General features: G+C 44.0%; 1 protein-coding gene across 1 annotated transcript; it reads right to left on the minus strand.

Annotated features, from left to right (window-relative positions):
• Positions 1-5396: 5396 nt before the first annotated feature.
• LOC116524094 (E3 ubiquitin-protein ligase TRIM39-like) lies at positions 5397-22139 on the minus strand. Its single transcript, XM_032239178.1, has 6 exons — positions 21702-22139; positions 18086-18181; positions 17226-17456; positions 14766-14788; positions 12227-12345; positions 5397-6210 (listed from the first exon to the last, which is right to left on the minus strand). The coding sequence occupies exons 1-6, from the start codon at positions 22104-22106 to the stop codon at positions 5603-5605; spliced, it is 1482 nt and encodes a 493-aa protein (XP_032095069.1). The 5' UTR covers positions 22107-22139; the 3' UTR covers positions 5397-5602.
• Positions 22140-22227: the final 88 nt, after the last annotated feature.

Genomic DNA, 22227 nt, shown 5'->3' on the forward strand with positions numbered 1-22227 from the left:
TACTTTTATTTTGCATCTCCTAAGTAGCGATTCTGATGTGAAACATAAGAATTAGTATATCCGGGATTAATGCAAGGGAAGTAACTGCTTGCTAGGAAAACTTTACTTGCAACTTTGTTCTGAGGAGCAGTGGATAAAAATGTAAAATGAGCAATTAAAAAACAGTAATCGTGACACTTCCCCGAGGCACCCTTTACTCAATTGAGGATACATTATCCTGAGAACAGAACATAAACATACAAATGTGTGTGATAATTTAGGATGTTTTTAATGTTAATATGTGTTAACGTAAATCTTAAAACTCTCACATTTTATTTCTGATTTACTGCTTAGCGATCATTATTAGTGGTATTTAATGTTTTTAATTGTAAAGCTTTCATCTCGGTTTTGCAAGGCAGTGTGAGGAAACTTTACTTTGAAGGGTGGAGCCTGTAAATATTTAAAATTCTTCAGTCACTTTGTATCTATAACAGTTGAATTGGCCTGAATCAATCCAGTATTGAATGAAGGCCTGTTCATTGAAAATATGGACCATAATCCAGCTCATTGATAGGACACATTGAGTGTGTGTGTGTGGGGTGTTCCCCAATTATTCAATCTAGAGAAAACAACTGGCCCAAAGTCTCCAACCAGTTTCTGTATTTAAACCAGTATCTCCCCACTCCTACAGCACCAAATTAATACTACCCTACAGTGACTCAAGCTGCCTCAAAGAAAAGGGTCAACCTCTTCTCCAAAGCAGCTTAAGGCAAGATAAGCAATGGATGGAAACAATACAATACAATACAATACAATACAATAGCAGAGTTGGAAGGGACCTTGGAGGTCTTCTAGCCCAACCCCCTGCCTAGGCAGGAAATCCTATACCATTCCAGACAAATGGCTATCCAACATCTTCTTAAAGACTTCCAGTGTTGGGGCATTCACAGCTTCTGGAGGCAAGCTGTTCCACTGATTAATTGTTCTAACTGTCAGGAAATTTCTCCTCAGTTCTAAGTTGCTTCTCTCCTTGATTAGCAATGGTTTCCAACCATTGCTTCTTGTTCTACTCTCAGGTGCCTTGGAGAATAGTTTGACTCCGAACTAATCGAAGAGAGTACCAACTAAGAACTAAGGAGAAATTTCCGGACAAAACAATTAATCAGTGGAACAATTTAGCCAGAGGTTTTGGGTTCTCCAACACTTGAAGTTGTTAAAAAGAGTTTGGACAACTATTTGTCTGAAATGGTTTCCTGGGGGTTGGACTAGACTAGAGGATCCCTAAGGTCCCTTCCAACTCTGTTATCGCACCTGGACCTCACATGGTGGGAAGAAGATTCAAACTTGGGTCTCCCCACTCCCAAGTTCAATACTTTCATTGCTACACCAAGATCATAGATAGATCGATACCAACAAAACCACAGGTTGATTCCTTAAATACGCCAATGGTAGTTTGTATTTCTCTCACAATCTGGATCAGTTTCCCAAATGCACTCACATGTGGGACAACATCCCTTATTGACAGACAGCAAAACCATTTTAATTGGCATTGGTCACTAAATGGGGAGCACAAAATTGAGTTTTTTCTGTATTTCCTGCTATGTGAGGAGCAGGGTGTATGAATTTTATTATGGTGTTGGAAGAAATGTCCTTCTGGGTTCAGTTCCAAGTGGGGAAAAAGACACTGGAAACATAGAGGCTACTTGGAAAGATGGTTTTAATAGTGGACAGGATCACATGGCTTGAGCTCCTGAACAGAAAAGGAGAATCACATGCTTCCAGATGTTGGGTGAAGAAGAAGAGAAGAGAGAGAGATGCTGAAAGTCCCTGGTTTTATGCCCTCTCTGGGCTTTGAACCTGAGCTTGTATTTTGATTGTCAGGCTCCCATGGGACCATGTAGGGGCAACTCTGTAGGCTGTCTTGAGTCCAGATTTGGTTGAGCATTGCTTCTTCCCAGGTGCCCTGTGGTGAGATGAGTAAAGGGCTAATACTATCATGTCTTAATCCCATCACCCTGGAGTTGAAGGGGGATATATTTGTTATGTAGAATAGACCAATTCAGGCTTTTTAAATGGCCCATTGACAAAGGTGGGGGCTATTAAGAGTGAGTCTGCTTCCCGCCTAAAACACATTTCTCCATTTCTGATCCAGGGAAATATAATATTCTTCCTTTTCAATATTTCCCAGGATATTTCATTTTTCTAGGGGGTGGGATTAACTTTCTACAATGGAAACAACGGATAATGGACAATTGTAACATTAATCTTTATAATAGTCACAGACTAGCAAATGCAGTTGTAACATACATTTTCTTAAGAAACTTAAGTGTAACAGAGTTACAACGATGAAATGCAAATACATTTTTAATTAAAGCTGTTATTTCTAAACCCTTTTTATTAGTTGTTTTATTTCACCAGATCCCGAAATAAAATAGCATACTGTTAAATCTTATCCTCCAAGAACTGAGTACTTTATCTGTACTTCCCCTATATGAGATGATATGATGCAAAGTAAAAGAAAAATATGACAAAATGAACTCTGTGTGCAGGCAAGACACAAAGGCATCCAATAGGAATTATGATGGAAATAATAATAGTAATCATGTTAACAAGTCCCTTGGGCTTTCGTTAAACAAATTGAATGTGCTGGAAGGGCTCTTACAAATGAAGAGTATGAGTTGATTTTTACAGTAAGGAATTAAAGTCCTGGCTCTCTAATTTAGTTGCTCCTACCCCTGAGGCAGCTGCTCTATTCATCTGCTGCTCTCATCAAAAAAGCCTCTTGGGAAATTGTCTTAAAAAGTGACAGAGTTGGTATCCAAGCAATGTTTATTGGCTTCATAAGCCACAGTTTCAAAGCTGAATACTTAACAGCAATTAAAGGGAAGGCAGGATTTCTTTTGATGTAATCATTCAGTCTTACCATATTAAATTCTGGATCTAAATCTGAGCAAGTGATATGTCTATGGAGATTCTCAGTCATCCAGGTCATGATTGCCTCAAAGGTGCTTTTTTCAAGAGGCAACTAGACAAACACCTTGAAAAAAAGTACTTTGGGACATGAGCAAGTTTATCCAAAAGGGAAATCCTGATCTGAACATTGGATCCTGTAGAAAGAACGACCAAACTCAGAGGAAGAGTGGGAGTAGGCGAAAGATAAGGGAAGAAGGAAAGGGAAGAAGGAAAGGGAAGGAGAGGAGGAAGGAAGGAAGTAGAGAAGGGAGGCAGGCAGAAAAGAAAGGGAAAATAAGGTGGTGTTACAACAGGAGGAAGCGATGGTAAATAAAGCAACCCAATGTATATTATAACCTATTAAATGAAATAATAAATGTATAAGAATGATAAATGTAAAGAAGAATACCAATTATGTGAATGTATACTTAAAATAGTATGTAAGACAACAAACACAAAAAAAAAGTTGGGGGGGCGACCAAACTCAGAAACAACTTGCATTGTTGCATGAAGGATAAAGAGTTTCAAAACAAAACCAACAGTGCTGATGTGTCAGGCCTGTCTCCGTTCAAAATCCCAAGAAAGAACACCCTCGACTCCATTGAAGTAGAGGTACTTTTACTGAGTTTGAAGCCATAGCAGCAAAAGAAAAGCAAGATCTGAGCCAAAAGGCACGAAAGGTATATATTGAAAGTTTCCCCAAATGCGTCCCCCACCCTGGGACCCAGGCTGAATGTCCAATCCACATCCCGCATAATGTCATGTGGGGCACATCTTCAGGTGTTTTTGTCCATCTGGAGTTCTAGGAAGGTTGGCCTTAACCAGTGGTGGGATTCAAAAAATTTTACTACTGGTTCTGTAGGCATGGTTTGGTGGGCGTGGCTGGTGGGTATGGCAGAGGAAGGATACTAAAAAATCCCCATTCCCTCCCCACTCCTGAGGGAAGGATACTACAAAATCCCCATTCCCTCCCCACTCCTGGGAGAAGGATACTACAAAATCCCCATTCCCTCCCCACTCCTGGGAGAAGGATACTGCAAAATCCCCATTCCCTCCCCACTCCTGGGAGAAGGATACTGCAAAATCCCCATTCCCTCCTCACTCCTGAGGGAAGGATACTGCAAAATCCCCATTCCCTGCCCATTCCTGGGGTGGGGGATACTGCAAAACCTCCATTCCCACCACACTCCAGGGGAAGGATACCACAAAATCCCCATTCCCTCCTCACTCTTGGGGGAAGGATACTGCAGAAACCCCATTCCTTCCTCACTCCAGGAGAAGGATCCTGCAAAATCCCCATTCCCTCCCTACTCCTGGGGGAAGGATCCTGCAAAATCCCCATTCCCTCCTCACTCCTGGGGGAAGGATACTGCAAAATCCCCATTCCTCACTCCTGGGGGAAGGATATTGCAAATCCCCATTCCCTCCTTACTCCTGGGGGAAAGATACTGCAAAAACCCCATTCCCTCCCCACCTCACTAAACTCTTTCCAGTTCTGTTCTCCTGTTCAGAGCAACAAAAGAACACCCAGTGGATCAGCTGGGACTCAGGAGGCAGCAAACAGATGGGGGCAGGGCCACTCAAAATTTTTGCTACCAATTTCCCAGCATCCCTCAGAACCGGCTAAATACCAACTCTGGCCTTGACTCCATTGCAAACAACTTTCAGCAGCACAGTAATTCTTGAAAGCAAACCTCCCTTTTAGTTCACATGCGCCTTCATCGCACCAGCATACTTCTCAAACCTCAATGCCATGTCACCCACTCCCCGTTACTATGGCAGCCGGTAGCAAGCAAGCATCAAAGGGAAAACCCAGGCTGGAGATCCGACTGACAAACAGTGCTGTTGTAACTTTGAACGGTTGCGAAATGAACTGTTGCATAGGTAGTCCTCGACTTACAACGGTTCATTTAATGACTGTCCAAAGTTATGCCAAGACTGAAAAAAGTGAGTTATGACCCTTAACAACCATTGCAGATCATCACAGAATCAAAATGCAGGTGCTTGGCATGTTACTCATATTTATGACGTTTGCAGTGTTCCAGTGGTCACATAATTTTCTTTTGAGGCCTTTTGACCAGCATACTCAATGAGGAAGCCAGATTCACTTAACAAACATGTTATTCACTTAACAACAGGAATGATTCACTTAACTGTGGCAAGAAAAGTCGTAAAGTGGGACAAAACACATTTGACAAATGTCTCACTGAGCAACATAAATTTTTCGGGCCAATTGTGGTTGTAAGTCAAGGACTAACTGTACCTGCACAATATTTTTCTAAAGCTGGGGGTGGGGGAGGAAAGGAAGCAGACATCAACTCAACCAGTTTTAATACATCTCAACACTGAAAACCATAACCATCGCATCAACTCGAGTTTCAGATACACAAACTTAAAACATTAACCCCGTGCTCTATGTGAAGCGTACATTTAGAGTTTGCATTAAAAGCTTCCCCTGTTTTTTAAAAAAAAGTCCTTTGGAAAGCTCCTTGGTTAGAAGCAAGAAGCTGGTGTTTTGAATGAATTAGATTCGGATAAGAATCCAAAATTTAAAAAAAAAGGCAAACTAAAAGTGTGGTTGATGTGTTGCTTGTCTCCTTTGTAAGGCTGCGTCATGGAAATTGGAGTGCGAGGCTTTTAAAAGCCACCAACATCCTTCCTTCCAGTCAACTTAGGGGGTCAGGGTGAGAACAGCCTTGTGAGAGAGGTGAAAAAAAGGAACAAAGGCCTCTTTGGAGGCTGTGTTTGTGTAGGTATGATGAAGTATTGTTGCTTCATCGGCGTCAAAGAAAGACAAATGCTTCCCGGGGTAATTTAAAAAGACCCGAATCTTTCTCGGCTCCTGATTGGGTTGCAGCGGAGAACAATTGTGAGTTTCAAAAGCAAAATAGTCACTGCCACGCTTCCCGATGGCCCAAATGCCACTTTTGGGCTCAATGGAGATGGTATTCTTCCTCTTCACAGATTTTTGAGCCACGCCCACTGTCCAGTCCCCCTCGTGGCCCATGGAAATGTCCCAATAGCTCCGGCCCTTCTTGAACTCCTCGCAGCCCAGCACAATGTGGCTCGTGTCAAATCGCTTACGACTCTTTGGAAACGATTGCTCCTCGTTTCCCAGCGTCACGCTTTTGCAGTCTGTCGATAGGAGGAGTAGAGGGTGAGCCGTCTTCTTGTCTAAAGTTATCACCGCTGGAGGAGGGAAGAAGTAAAAGATGCAGATAAGCAAGCATGACGGTTGGGGGAGCAATCTTGGAAGCAAACCCTGTGTTTCCCCAAAAATAAGACCTACCCCTGAAAATAAGACCTACCGCAAAACTACGACCAACCCCCCAAAATAAGACCTAGCCACAAAATAAGACCAACCCCGATTTTTAAGGGCGTGCCTAATATAAACCCTACCCCAAAGTCCCCATTCCCTCCCTACTCCCGGGGGAAGGATATTGCAAAATCCCCATTCTCTCCCCACTCCTGGGGGAAGGATACTGCAAAATCCCCATTCCCTCCCCACTCCCGTGGGAAGGATATTGCAAAATCCCCATTCCTTCCCCACTCCTGGGGGAAGGATACTGCAAAATCCCCATTCCCTCCCCACTCCCGGGGGAAGGATACTGCAAAATCCCCATTCCCTCCCCACTCCCGTGGGAAGGATATTGCAAAATCCCCATTCCTTCCCCACTCCTGGGGGAAGGATACTGCAAAATCCCCATTCCCTCCCCACTCCCGGGGGAAGGATACTGCAAAATCCCCATTCCCTCCTCACTCCCGTGGGAAGGATATTGCAAAATCCCCATTCCCTCCCCACTCCCAGGGGAAGGATACTGCAAAATCCCCATTCCCTCCCCACTCCCGTGGGAAGGATATTGCAAAATCCCCATTCCTTCCCCACTCCTGGGGGAAGGATACTGCAAAATCCCCATTCCCTCCCCACTCCCAGGGGAAGGATACTGCAAAATCCCCATTCCCTCCCCACTCCCGTGGGAAGGATACTGCAAAATCCCCATTCCCTCCCCACTCCCGTGGGAAGGATATTGCAAAATCCCCATTCCTTCCCCTCTCCTGGGGGAAGGATACTGCAAAATCCCCATTCCCTCCCCACTCCCGGGGGAAGGATACTGCAAAGTCCCCATTCCCTCCCCACTCCCGTGGGAAGGATATTGCAAAATCCCCATTCCCTCCCCACTCCTGGGGGAAGGATACTGTAAAATCCCCATTCCCTCCCCACTCTGGGGCCAGCCAGAGGTGGCATTTGCCAGTTCTCCGAACTACTCAAAAATTTCACTACCGGTTCTCCAGAACCTGCTGAATTTCACCCCTGAATTAGGGCATCCATCGGAACCCTGACACCCAAACATTTTTAGTCTTTACTCCCATGCATGTCTGGATCTAGTAAAAGTAATTTGAATAAAGCGCCAAACTCAGACTGAAAAAGATTTTAGTTATTTATCTACCTGTGCTGTTTATTTAGGTAGTCCTCACCTTACAACCATTTGTTTAGTGTCCGATCAAAGTTACAAGAGCACTGGAAAAGGTGGCTTATGGTCTTTTTTCACACTTACAACTGTTGGAGCATTCCCACGGTTACATGATCAAAATGAAGATGCTTGGCAACTGGCATGTATTTATGACGGTTGCAATCTCCCCGGTGTCATGTGATCCCCTTTTGCGACATTTTGACAAGCAAAGTCAACGGGGAAGCTGCTTTCACTCAACAGCGTTGTTACTAGTTTAACAACTATAGCAAGAAAGGTTGTAAAAAGGGGTAAAATTCACTTAACTGTCTCACTTAGCAACGGAAAATTTGGGCTCCATGGTGGCCACATAAGAGTTTCCAAAAGAAACTCTAACCAGGGAATAAAAAAATAAATCCATAACAAATAAAACCAATAGTTAAAACAATATAATCATAGCCCCACCTCCCTCTTTAAAAAAACCATCTTTAAAGTCACAGAAAGCTGGTGTGATCAAACGTGGATTCTCTTCTATCCTCTGCCTCTGAGGCAAATAACTTCTTTTTTAATTAAATGCCATTCAGATGGCAAGAAAGAGGATTTCTGCGGTGGTCCAGAGGTAGAGCTCTCGACTCACCATCAGGAGGCTGTGAGTTCGATGCTAGGTAGAGGGAGATATTTCTCTCTCTGGGCACAGTGAGAATATACCTGTTGAACAAAACTCTGCATTGGCAACAGGAAGGGCATCCAGCCAGTAAACACTCAGCTCCATTCAGTTGCCACCCCGCAAGGGAATTATGGGTTCATTAAAAGGTGATGATGAAGATGGCAAGAAAGAGGTCTGAACAGCCTCCCTCTCTCCTAATTTTGTCTATGCTAGTCCGGAAACTTACCTTGCTGCAGGGAGAACCCCAATTTCAGACTTTCTGGAGAAGAAAACAAAGTTTGATCATGCAGATTGTCTTCATTTGTTCTCTTTAATACTCTCTGTTACTCCCCCTGCTCCCTTAAGTCAAGAGTTCCCTCCCTAAAGTTTGTGAATCGTTTTATTTCAAAGATTTTTTTTTATTCTCTTACATACCAAGTATACATTTACGTAATTGTTATTCATTACATTTATCATTTTTATACATTTATTATTTCATTTAATAAGTTATAATGTACATTTTGGGTTGCTTTATTCACCATCCCTTCCTCCTTTTGTAACACCTCCTTGTTTTCCCTTTCTTTTCTCCCTCCCTTCTTTACTTTCTTCCTTCCTCCTCTCCTTCTCCTTCCTTCTTCCCTTACCTTTCTCCTACTCCTGCTCTTCCCCTTCCTACCCTCTCTCCTTCTCTCTCTCCCGCTTCCATCCTCCTCTCCTTACCTCTTTCTTCTTTCCCCCGTCTTCCTTTCATTCTCTCCTCCTCTCTCTCTTTCTTTTTTCTATTATTGTTGGTGTATATTTCAAAACTCAGTTTATGTTTCCTTGGGATGGTATTTCTGCCAACCCAAATATAATTTAGTACTATTTCTTATTCCCTTACCTTCATTAGTCTACCCTAGTTATGTTTTCCCCCTTTATATCTCACTCTTGAATATATAATTATATTTAATATTTTCTTTTTTGTTTTCCCCTTCTTCCCCCCCCTTTTCCATTTAATAGTGAATCATTTTATTTTAATGCAGCACCGAATAAGAAAATAACTGAGCTGACTTTATAAAGCACACAGGTGTGCAAAATAGCAAATAAATAACTTCTAAACTACAATACAAAGGTATTTGTTTAATGGGGCTTCGGGTGGTTGGTGTTAGAAGTGTGATAACTGAGAGAGTCTGGTACAGACTTACAACCACTCATTTAAATGCCTGTTCAAAGTTAACAACAGTTAACGGTGGAGTCCTTAGTTGCTGCCTGGAATACAGCGGCAGCGGGGGCTCTAAACCGGATTGCGCCTTTGCGATCTCTCCGAGGCAGCGGATCCAGGAGGGCTCCTTGGTTTACCAAGGAACTCCGGGAGATGAAGCGCCAAAAGAGATGCCTAGAGCGCCGCTGGAGGGCCAGTAAATCTGAGTCAGACCGAGCACTGATGAGAGCCTTTATCAGAGCCTATCTCGTGGCAATACAGGCGGCGAAATGTTCGCATTTTGCCGCCCTTATTGCATCTGCTGAATCACGCCCAGCCGCCTCGTTTAGAATAACCCGCTCCCTCTTGAAAGGGAGGGATGCGGATGACCCTTTACAAGGTAGAGCTGAGGAATTTGTTCAGTATTTAACGGATAAAGTCACTTGGATTCGGACAGAGCTGGACTCCAATTGCACGGTACCAGCCGAAGTACTGGGGGAAGGTCTTGAGCATACTTTATGGATTGATTTTCAACTTGCTTCTCCTGAGGAAGTGGACAAGGCCATGGGAGCGGTGAGTGCCTCCACTTGTATACTGGACCCGTGCCCCTCCTGGCTGGTCTCGACCAGCAGGGAGGTGACACGCGGCTGGATCCGGATGATAGTTAACACCTCTCTCCGGGAGGGAACTTTCCCGCTCCTCCTAAAGGATGCGGTGGTGAGACCCTGCCTGAAGAAACCTTTGCGGACCCAGCCATTTTGAGTAACTATCATCCAGTCTCCAACCTCCCCTTTGTAGGGAAGGTTGTTGAGAAAGTGGTGGCCTCTCAACTCCGACGGTCCTTGGATGAAACCGATTATCTGGATTCCTTTCAGTCGGGTTTCAGGCCTGGTTACAGCACGGAAACTGCTTTGGTCGCGCTGATCGATGATCTCTGGTGAGCCAGGGATAGGGGCCACCCCTCTATCCTTGTGCTCCTTGACCTCTCAGCGGCCTTTGATACCATCAACCATGATATCCTTCTGCGACGGTTGCGAGAGGTGGGAGTGGGAGGCACCATCCTCCAGTGGTTCTCCTCCTACCTCTCGGACAGGTCACAGTCGGTGTTGGTTGGAGGGCAGAGGTCGACCCCAAGGCCCCTCAATTATGGGGTGCCGCAGGGTTCGGTCCTGTCCCCCTCCTATTTAACATCTACATGAAGCCGCTGGGTGAGATCATACGCCGGCACGGGATTAAGTACCACCAATATGCGGACAATACGCAGTTGTATCTGTCCACCCCGTGCCAATTCAGCGAAGCAGTAGAAGTGATGTGCCAGTGCCTGGAGGCTGTTTAGGGTCTGGATGGGAGTAAACAAGTTGGCATTCAATCCAGACAAGACCGAGTGGCTACTGATGTTCCCTCCCAAAGATTGGCCAAATATTCCATCTCTCAGGCTGGGGGGGGGGTGAAATTATATGCCCCTCAGACAGGGTTCGCAATTTGGGAGTTCTCCTGGATCCCCAGCTGACTTTAGAACATCATTTGTCAGCTGTGACCAGGGGGACCTTTGCCCAGGTTCGCCTGGTGCACCAATTGCGACCCTACCTGGATCGGGAGGCCCTTCAGACAGTCACTCACGCCCTTGTGACCTCAAGACTGGATTACTGTAACGCGCTCTACATGGGGCTGCCCGTGAAGAGTGTTCGAAGACTCCAGCTGGTCCAGAACGCAGCCATGCGAGCGATCGTGGGTGCACTCAGGTACACCCACGTCACACCTATCCTCCACGAGCTGCACTGGCTACCCATTAGTCTCCGGATCCGCTTCAAGGTGCTGGTCGCTTCCTATAAAGCCCTTCATGGCATTGAACCTGGGTACCTGAGAGACTGCCTCCTGCCGATCACCTCCCATAGACTGATTACATCACACAGGTTAGGTCTTCTCCAGATCCCATCTGCCAGCCAATGTCAGCTGGCGACTCCCCGGGGGAGAGCCTTCTCTGTAGCAGCTCCAGCCCTCTGGAACGATCTCCCCGTGGAGATCCAGACCCTTACTACCCTCCCGGCCTTCCGCAAAGCCATTAAGTCCTGGCTGCTCCAGCAGGCCGGGGGGGCTTTCGAAATACCCAACCCCTCGGAAATTGTGACTGTTGTGTATTTTAATATGTTGTTTTGTGTATTATCCCCTTCTCTTGTTTTATTGTAAGCCGCCTGGAGTCCTTCGGGAGTGGGCGGCATACAAGATCAATAAAACTAAACTAAACTAAACTAAACTAGTAGTCCTGAAAAAAAATGACTTATGACTTTTTCATGTTTACAACCACTGTAGTGTCGGCATGGTCACATGATCACAATTTGGATGCTTGGGGACTGGTACCTACGACGGTTGCAGTGTCCCATGGTCATGTTTGCGACCTTCTGACAAGCCAAGTCAGATTCACTTAACAACCATGGTATTAATGACTCCAGGGATTCAATTAACAACCGTGGCAAGAATGGTCGTAAACTGGGATAAAACTCACTTAACAACTATCTCACTTGGCAACAGAAATGTTGGGCTCAATTGTGGTCCTTGTTCGGAGTATACTCCTAGTGTTGGGTAGGCAATATAGATGCATATACAACACCAAATGGTCGATGTTGCTTTAACTGGGTGAATGTACTTATCAGCTCTAATTAACTTTGCAATAAGAGGGAGTCAGGAAATCTCACTCTCTCTCTCTCTGCTTGTCCTATGCTTGATAACTACTTGCTCGCTTGATGACTGGAACGTGAACTGCGACTGTAAGCAATTGTTTGTTCTTTGAATTGTGTTTGGACAAATATCTAATATCACTGCTTGTGAAGCTATTGTTAGTAGTAAAGCTACTTGTTTTTACTAGCAGTGTCTGAGACTCTATTCGTGTGTTTTTTCTACTAGCGACGTTCCTTCTCTCTAGTTGTACATTCCGCTGCGCTACTTTCTGTCTCCCAATGGAGATACCCCTAACAGTCCTAAGTTGAGGACTGCCGGTATATATTGGCCAGCATCCTCTTTTACCTTGGAATTGCTTGAAGGCTTTCTTCAGAAAGATGTTAGCATCCCATACGTTCCATAGTTCCCACCGATTCTTAGGAGGGAAAAGCTTGAGATGTTGCAGAATCTCCTTCTTTTTACACCTGATGGGAAACAGGGTATTAATTCATTTTCTTTCTTTCTTTCATTCATTTATTTCTACTTATCGAGAATCTCCATATAGTAAAAGACAAGAAACGAAAAACAAAAAGGTAAGAAATATATACATAATTTCCAATCTCCCCTCCATAAATATTTTGCAAATCCCTTCAAGCCCCACCCCCTTCATTTAATCCACATTTGTAATCATTTTCAAATCCATGAATCATCCATTCACTTTTGTCTCCTTTTAGTAAAAGTCCATGTAAGGTTTCCTATTTTCCCCAAAAGTTTTCATTCCTTGTACTGTAGGAAGTTAGCATCCACCCACCCCTCCTAGAAAAATGAAATATTTTAGGAAATATTAAAAGGGCAAAATATTTCCCCTAAAAGGGAGGCAGAAACTCAGCCCCCTGCCCCCCCCCACCTTTGTCAATGGGCCATTAAGGACTGAGCCAGTCTATTCTACATAACAGGCAGAGCCATAATAGGAATCTCCTTCAGGCAGAGCCATAATGGGAATTGCCTAAAGCCCTTTCATTATATCTTCATTCAGCAAGAGTCAACCAAGCTTGGGACTCAGAACAGCCTACAGAGTTGTCCCTACAAGGCCCCATGGGAGTCTGACAACCAATCAGAATACAAGCTCAAATTCAAAAGCCCAATAGAGGGCATAAAACCAGGACACTCTCCGCATCTCTTCCCTTTTTGCCCAGCATATCAAGTCCTGTGATCCTGTTCATCAATAAACCTTCTTTCCAAGCAACTTCTGTGAATCCAGTGTCTTTTTCCTCACTTGGAACTGAACCCAGATGGACATTTCTTCCAACAGTACTTTAACCAAACAAATCAATTTTGCCTTTTCAGCAAACTCTTTACACTTTTACCATCCATTCCTCTATTGTGGGAATTTTGTAATCCTTCCACTGCAGGGCATACAATAAATGTACGGCAGTTACCATATAGAATATCAATCTACCATGAGTATTTTTCAATTCAGTGTCCAGAACTCCCAATAAAACAAGTCCTGATTCCCTTGAATATTAATTATAATTACTTTATTGTCATTGTACTTATAAACAAAGTATACCCTTACAACGAAATTCACATAACACCCAGAGACCAGGCCCAACACACATGACCAGTAGCTTTAAAATCTGTTTTCATGAAATGTTTTGAAAGACTGGTGTTGAACCATATTAAGGCAAGTCCTCCATCTATTTTGGACCAGGGCTGAAATCCAGCAGGTTCTGGAGAACCGGTAGCGGAAATTTTGAAGAGTTCGGAGAACCGGCAAACGCCACTTCTGGCTGGCCCCAGAGTTGGGTCGGAATGGAGATTTTGCAGTATCCTCCCCATGGAATGGGGTGGGAGTTGAGATTTTGCAGTATCCCTCCCCTGCCAGGCCTACTAAGCCATACCCACCAAGCCACACCATGCCCACCAAGCCATGCCCACAGAACCGGTAGTAAAAAAAAAATGAATTTCACCACTGCTTTGGACCCATACCAATTTGCTTATAGGAGTAATAGATCAACTGGTGATGCTATGTCTATTGTTGTCCATACTGTATTGAATCATTTGGAAAAAGGGGGAACATACGTAAGGTTGTTATTTGTGGATTACAGCTCTGCCTTTAACACCATTCTACCCAATAGGTTGTTTCTTAAAATGTCCAATTTGGGTATAAATCAGAGGATTTGTTTGTGGATAAAGGATTTGCTGACAGATAGATCACAGTCAATAAGGATGGGATCTCACCATTCTTCTACTCTGATACTAAGCACATTGTGTGCTAAGCCCCTTCCTTTTTTTCTCTGTTCACACATGACTGCACCCCATTGTATAACACCAACGCAATTATTAAATTTGCGGATGACACAACAGTAGTGGGGCTCAATAATAAGAACAATGAGTCTGCTTATAGAAAGGAAGTACAAGGGCTGACATTGTGGTGTAAAGAAAAAATAATCTTACACTTAACACCAAAAAAAATTAAAGAATTTATAACTGACTTCAGGAGGAAGAACGATGTACATATACCATTGTACATAAATGCCGAGGAGGTGGAGAGGGCTGTTTTCACCCTCCCCAGGCTTCAGGAAAGCCTCCAGAGCCTGGGGAAAATAAAAACTCCCCCCACATGGGCATGTGCGGGGAGGGTCACTCGCACATGTGCAGGTGGGTGGGGCACGCGTGCACACAATTTTGGCACGCCTTTAGAAAAAGATTAGCCCTCACTGACCTACATGATGAAATGAGCTACATTTTGGGAGCTGACATGATCCTCCGACATTTATATGTACAGTCCAGCTTTATGATGTCAGGTAGCTTTAGTTCCAATGCATTTCAAGAACAACAGGACAAGGAAATATACATTCAGCATTGCTGCACATATTATCTCTTGTTTTTTGGATCAACTTACCTTTCTAGAGTGCTGCTTACATCCTAGAAGAGAAAGAGAACAGTTTCAGTACCAGTCACAGACCATTCTGGAAGTTAAAAATGTTGATAGCAGCTCATATTTGGGCTCATCAAAGAACCATCCACTTAGCACAGGAAGGAGAACAGTTAAAGCTGGAATTATGATCACAATTTCTTGCACTCATAAGTTGAGGCACCACGTGACCAAATTCAGAGTTGCAACTGTTTATTTTTTACGACTGTCATTACATGAACATTGTGGTCATTAAGTGAATTCATTTTTCCCCATGGGCGTCATTTTGGGGGGGGGAGTTTTGCTGGAAATTGGAAGAAAACACTAGCCAAAAAATAATAATAATCACAAATTGCAGTCACATGACCACAGGACACTATAAAAAGCCATGAAGGTGAGCAGGTTGCCAAGTGCCCAAAAAGGTGATATCACAGTCCAACAGGTGTGCATGTGTGCAGCCATCATAACTCCAAAATCAGGTTGTTAGTAGGTCTAGGGCAGAGGTCAGCAAGCTTAAACACTCAAAGAGCCATTTGGACCCGTCTCCCACAGAAAACACCGGGAGCCCAAAACTAACATATGCAGTTGAATTAAACATTCTGTTTTCTTTTGAAACTTTTCTTTTCTTGGATTTATCCATAGTTGGCCTACTGGGGGGTTCAAAAAGCTCAGTAAATCGTATGGCAGCAGTTATCACACATTGACAATTGTGACGCAAGTTTTGAGCAATAGGGAGCCGCAACAGAAGGATAAACGAGCCACACGCGGCTCAAGAGCCCCGGATTGCTGACCCCTGGTCTAGGGAAGTCCACTGTAACTTCAAACAGCCATTAAGCAAGCTGTTTAGGATTACCTGTATTGGGAAATTGAGAAACCTGAATTAAAGACACCTTTGTGGAACAGGGCAACGGTTGAAGTTGCATTTCAGCACAGAAAAGGTGGGGCTTTTGTAGCCATCCAGTTACAACTGAACTAGACTTTCTAGCCAACAGCCAGGTCAATGGTGATAGATGGTAGGATTTGAAGATCAGAAAGATTTGGAACAGAATAACAGAGTTGGAAGGGACCTTGGAGGTCTTCTAGTCCAACCCCCAGCTTAGGCAGAAAACCCTGCACCACTTCAGACAAATGGTTGTCCAATCTCTTCTTAAAAACTTCCAGCATCCCACAACTTCTGGAGGCAAGTCGTTTCACTGATTAATTGTTCTAACTGTCAGGAAATTTCTCCTTAGTTCTAGGTTGCTTCTCTTCTTGATTAGTTTCCACCCATTGCTTCTTGTCCTGCCCTCAGGTGCTTTGGAAAATAGCTTGACTCCCTCTTCTTTATGGCAGCTCATGAGATATTGGAACATTGCTATCATGTCTCCCCTAGCCCTTCTTTTCATTAAACTAGACATACCCAATTTCCTGCAACTGTTGTTTTAGCCTCCAGTCCCCTAATCATCATTGTTGCTTTTCTCTTCACTCTTTCTAGAGTCTCAACATCTTTTTTTATATTGTGGCAAACAAAGGGTCTCTAATGGGCCTCAGGTTCCCACTCCTGCTAGGAGGAGCGTCACTAACTACAATGTGGAACATACTTCTGAGTAACCCACCTAATATTGTGCCAATGGGAATACGCAGACCAGGGGTGTCAAACTCAAGGCCCGGGGGCTGAATCCGGCCTGTGGGGTGCTTGGATCCCGCGGAGCCGCTCTGGAAACAGTGAAGGATTGGCCCGTGGTGCCTCTTCCAGCAAAAAATGGAGGTCGGGAGGGTCACAGATCTGTTTTCGTTGGCAAGAGTACTGCAGGCATCCCTAACACAAGTGATGTCGAGCTGGCCATGCCCATCCTGGCCACACCCATCCACCTGCCTTCCCCCTTCATGGGCAAACAAAACCCTGATGTGACCCTTAATGAAACCAAGTTTGACACCCCTGATATAGACCCTGGCAGTCTAGATGTAAATAAACTATAATTCCCAGCATTCAACCCCTTTTGAACATGCTCGTTTAGGCTGTTGGGAATTGAAGTTCACTGTCTGCAGAGCCCCAGGTTTCCAACTGATAAATAATGAACACAGGAGTAAGAATTTGGTGTATGGTCTCCTGCTTGGGTGGGGGGTTGGACTAGATAGCAATAGCAATAGCAGTTAGACTTATATACCACTTCATAGGGCTTTCAGCCCTCTCTAAGCGGTTTACAGAGTCAGCATATTGCCCCCAACAACAATCCGGGTCCTCATTTTACCCACCTCGGAAGGATGGAAGGCTGAGTCAACCCTGAGCCGGTGAGATTTGAACAGCCAAACTGCAGAACTGCAGTCAGCTGAAGTAGCCTGCAGTGCTGCATTTAACACTGTGCCACCTCGGCTCTCTGATGACCTACAAGGTCCCTTCCAACTCTACGTATCTATATTTAGTTATTGTGGTAATAAACCTCTGCTGGGAAATATCTCCCAGCTTACCTGCAGTAGGTCATTTGGTTGCTGGCCACATTTCTTTTGCAATTCTCGCATCATCTTATCGCAAGAAGAGAATTGCCAAAACAACTCATCCATTCGTTCCTCCTGTTTCTGGATGGCATTCTTCTCCACCTCGCTGATTTTGCTGTTCTGAGTATGTTCTTCGCTGTTCAGAAAGCGGCGTAGCTCCTCAAACCTATCCTCCACCACTTTCTTCATGGTCTGTGTCGCTTTCTATGGGAAGTACACACAAAGAAAAAGGTGTCAACCCTGAAGCTGGCCTGACTGAGGCCGTTTTGAGAGACTTCAGTGCTGACACATTGGAGAAGGATAGGAAGGGGGCAATAAAGATAGTTTGGGTGTTGTAGTCAAAGCAAAATAATTTCTCTTGGGAATCAAGGACATTCCTGCAGGGGCTTGGAAGGAGGGAACTGGAGTCACCTAGCAACCGGACATTATCCTGATTGAACCATGTGACTGATTGTTTTGAGAAAGTGACAAACTTTTACTTTGAGTTAGGTGAAAACCATGTGAATATTCAGAGTCAGTTTTCACCAGCTGGTGCCAATATGACACAGTTTAAGGAACTCAAGCCTCGGACTCTTTTTTCTTCCCAGCCTCCAGCCCTCTAGTCCACTAAATTGCTCTGCACTCTTTCTAAAGTCTCAACATCTTTTTAGCATCGTGGCAACCAAAACTGAATGCAGTATTTAGATTTATCCCATATTAGAGACCAGATTTCGAGTACCTCATGGATCAGATTCCTTCAAATGAAAGATGCCATTCTACACATTTACAAATTAAAAGGAATTCACTTAAAAAAAAAACTTATATAGTGACTTGCCAGCAACATCAACACTTACGATTATATCTAGGCTTTCTTTCTCTATAGACGATTTATGCTGCAGAATTGCACTTTTCTGATTCTCTATATAAACAAGGAGCTCACGGAAATAATCCTGAAAAGAAAGGAAAAAAAACATAAGTTTGTTGAGCGGATCATCTGTCATTAATAACAGGTTCCTTCATTAAAATCAGTAGGCAAATTGTTTGAGTTCCATCTCTTTTGCTTTAGAAAGCCACCACTTTCTTCACCACAAACAAACATTGCTTCAACGATGGCCTATTTTTCACTTTTTTGTTCCCCAGACTTCTTAGCTTGCCCATTCACTTGGGGCCAGGGGTGGGTTCCTGCCAGTTCTAATGTCTTCTATAGAAGAGGTTCCACAAATCTACAGTGCCGTTTAGAACCGGTTCCAGCTCCCGCCCCGCCCCGCCCATCCGCACATCATCAAGATGAAGAGCAAGAGGAGGAATTCTGGGAGTTGAAGTCCACAAGTCTTAAAGCTGTCAAGTTTGAACACCCCTGGGTTTTTTTTTCTAAAGGGTTAGGGGTGCAACTTGACAGCTTTAAGACTTGCGTGCTTCAAATGCCAGAGTTCCTGAGCCAAAATTTTGGTTGTTAAGCAAGAGCATTGTTAAGTGAGTTTCACCACATTTTACAAGTTGGCTACGCCCACCCAGTCACATGGCTGGCAAGCCATTCCCACCCAGTCACATGGCTGGCAAGCCACTCCCACTCAGGCACATGGTCAGCAAGCCACTCCCACAAAGCAGGCCACACCTACAGAAGAGGTTCTAAAAAAATTTAAAACCCACCACTGCTTGGGGCCAACTGAAGGTCAAAGAATCACACAAGATTACAATAAAAATGTGGAAAAAACGATGGCTTTCTTGGTGTTAGGGACTACAACATTCAAGAGCCCAAAATAGCTAGACCAAGATTTAAGAGGGAGACGCTGTAAGAGCAAAGTCATGTTAGGTACGTTTTTTGATTAACATGCAGGTAGTCCTCCACTTACAACAGTTTGTTTAGTGACCATTCAAAGTTACAATGGCATGGGAGGGAGGAGCCAGCTTTGCGATGATACATCGTGCGGACTCAACAGTCTGAGTCTGCAAATGACACTTTTGCCCCTGGACGGTCCGGCAGGACCTAAACTGTCCCGAAGAGACAGTGACTTGGAAGACAAAACCTTGCTGGTCGCAGCGACACCACAAAGTCCCTGATCGCCCCAAGGGAAGCGCTTCCAACCGGCAGCAAACAGGCAGCCCCCAGACTGACATAGTCGGAGACGGCTCCGGAAGGAAAGAAGAAGTGAAAGTGTTCCATCTGGTGAGGTTTTATTTTACTTTCAAAAGATTGCCCTAAGAAACCTTTTTTTTAAAGATAAATTAGTCCTCTAAGTGAGAATATAGCGGGGAATTTAATCCCTATTGGACTGCCTTAGAAAGTTACAACAGCACTGAAAAAAATGACTCGTGACCATTTTTCACTCTTATGAATGTTGCAGCATCTCCGTGCTCATGGGATCAAAATGTGAGTGCTTGGCAACTGACTCGTATTTATGACGGTTGCATATATCCCAGACTCGTGTGATCACCTTTTGCGACCTTCTAATAAGCAGAGTCAATAGGGAAGCCAGATTCACTTAACAACCGTGTTGCTAACTTAATAACTACAGTGATTCACTTAAACTAATGTGGCAAGAAAGGTCGTAAAATGGGCCAAAACTCACTTAATGACTATCTCACTTATCAACACAAATTTGGGGATCACCTGTGATCGTAAGTCGAGGACTACCTGTATTTTATTAAAAGGCAGAAGATTTTGAGAGCTGTAATTCACTTAAAATGGGATCAGTAATTTGGTGACATAGCGGGACCACATGTTGTCCAAACCTGCCTTAACCCAACCATAAGGTAAAGGTAAAGGTTCCCCTGGCACCTATGTGCTAGTCATTCCTGACTCTAGGGGGCGGTTGTCATCTCCGTTTCAAAGCCAAAGAGCCAGCACTGTCCAAAGAAGTCTCCATGATCATGTGGCTGGCATGACTAAATGCCGAAGGTGTGCGGAACGCTGTTACCTTCCCACCAAAGGTGGTTCCTATTTTTCTACTTGCAATTTTTTACGTGCTTTTGAACTGTTAGGTTGGCAGAAGCTGCGACAAGCGACGGGAGCTCACTCTGTTACGCAACGCTAGGGATTCGAACTGCCGACCTTTCTGATCAAGAAGCTCAGCATCTTAGCCACATCTCTCAACCCAACCATAGTTTAGGGCAAATAATGGAAGGAAGTGCACTACATACGGAAATTACCATGGGTGTCCAAAAGAAAAGCTTTTTAGAAATTAAACAAGCAAATAAATTAAAATCTGAGGTTTTTCAATTGTGCAGTACTTGTAACTATCCCATCAGCTTATCAAATCATTACACTATGTAATAAACTCCTTTGGAAGGAAAAATATATGCAACAGATGTGTTTGTGTTTCATGCTTTGCCATTCAAGGAGTCAAAAGGCATTTTGTTTTTTTACTCAGCAAATTGAAGAGAGTCCAGTTTTTAAAATTTTTCTTCATTTTTTTTAAAGAAATCCATTTAAGTCACTGTTTCCCCTCTTAGTAACTTTAAGATGTGTGGGGTCCTTGGTGCTCTCTGAGCTTGCTTGTTTTCTTGCAGATGTTTCATTACCCAGCTAGGTAATATAATCAGTGCTAGTTACCTAGTTTGGATAACGAAAGAGGTCTGCAAGAAAACAAGCAAGTTCAGAGAGCACCAAGGACCCCTCATGTCAACCCTGAGGTACAAATATTCACCTTTAAGATATGTGGATTTCAATTCCCATAATCCCACAACCAGCTTCTGACCCATGTTTTTGTCCACTTTTTTTTTTTTAAAAAAAAACAGACTATTATTATTCTAGCATTTCAAAAACAAGGATTTCCATCCACCCACCTTAAATTCCTGTGCTGCTTGCTCCAAGCATATCTTTTCTGGCACATTTACTCAGTTTCCCTGAAAATAAGGCCTCCTCGGATAATAAGCCCAATCGGGCTTTTGAGTGCATGGGCTAAAATAAGCCCTCCCCCAAAAATAAGCCCTCCCTGAAAATATTGCAACACAGCAGCAGCCATGAAGTGACCACACTCGCCGCCTCTTGCACCTCAAAAATAATAAGACCTCCCCGAAAATAAGGCCAAGTGCTTATTTCGGGGGGGGGGGGGGTCAAAAGAAAATAAGACCCTGTCTTATTTTCAGGGAAACAGGGTAAGTCATTGTTTACACACACACACACACACACACACTAATTTTAAGATGTGAGGGGTCCTTGGTGCTCTCTGAACTTGCTTGTTTTCTTGCAGACATTTCATTACCCAACTAGGTAACATCATCAGTGCTAGTTACCTAGTTTGGATAACGAAAGAGAGCTGCAGGAAAAGAAGCAAGCTCAGAGAGCACCAAGGACCCCACATTTCAACCCTGAGCTAAAAATATTCCCTTTAAAAATGTGTGGATTTCAATTCCCAGAATCCCACAGCCAGCTCCTGCCCCAGGTTTTTGTCCACATTTAAAAAAAAACACAAACCCAGATCATTATTATTCCAGCATTTTAGAAACAGAAGATTTCCATCTACCCACCTTAAATTCTTGGGTTGCTTGCTCCAAGGAGATCTTGACGTGACCTTCATGATCTTTGGATCCAGCACACCACTTGCAGAAGGGGGCTTGGTGATTCTTGCAGAAATATTTCCAAGGCGCCTGATGTTTCTCGCAGGCCTCTTTGCCTCCTGCCTCCTGCTTCCGCTGTTCGAGCAACCTTGCAAATTTTTCCAGGGATTTGTTTGGGAGAACCCCCTCCGTCCCGCTGGCCATTTTGCACTGGGGGCAAATGTACTGCAAAACAAACTCCCTCCAGTATTTCATAACGCAGTCGTGGCAGAAATTGTGCCCGCACTGAAGCAGCACGGGGTCTCTGAAATACTCCAAGCAGATGGAACAGGTCACTTCGGAGCAGAACGTCTTGATGGTGATCTCCTGACTCATGGTGCCGATGCCAAGAAGTTGAAGGCCATTTTGTTCTTCCTAGAGGATGTAATAATGCTTGAGCATCAAAGTTTAGGGAGAGTTCCCTTTTTTTGTTTACTTATTCATTTATTTTTGCCAC

The sequence above is a fragment of the Thamnophis elegans genome, chromosome 2, assembly GCF_009769535.1.
Source record: "Thamnophis elegans isolate rThaEle1 chromosome 2, rThaEle1.pri, whole genome shotgun sequence".
Taxonomy (NCBI): Eukaryota; Metazoa; Chordata; class Lepidosauria; order Squamata; family Colubridae; genus Thamnophis; species Thamnophis elegans.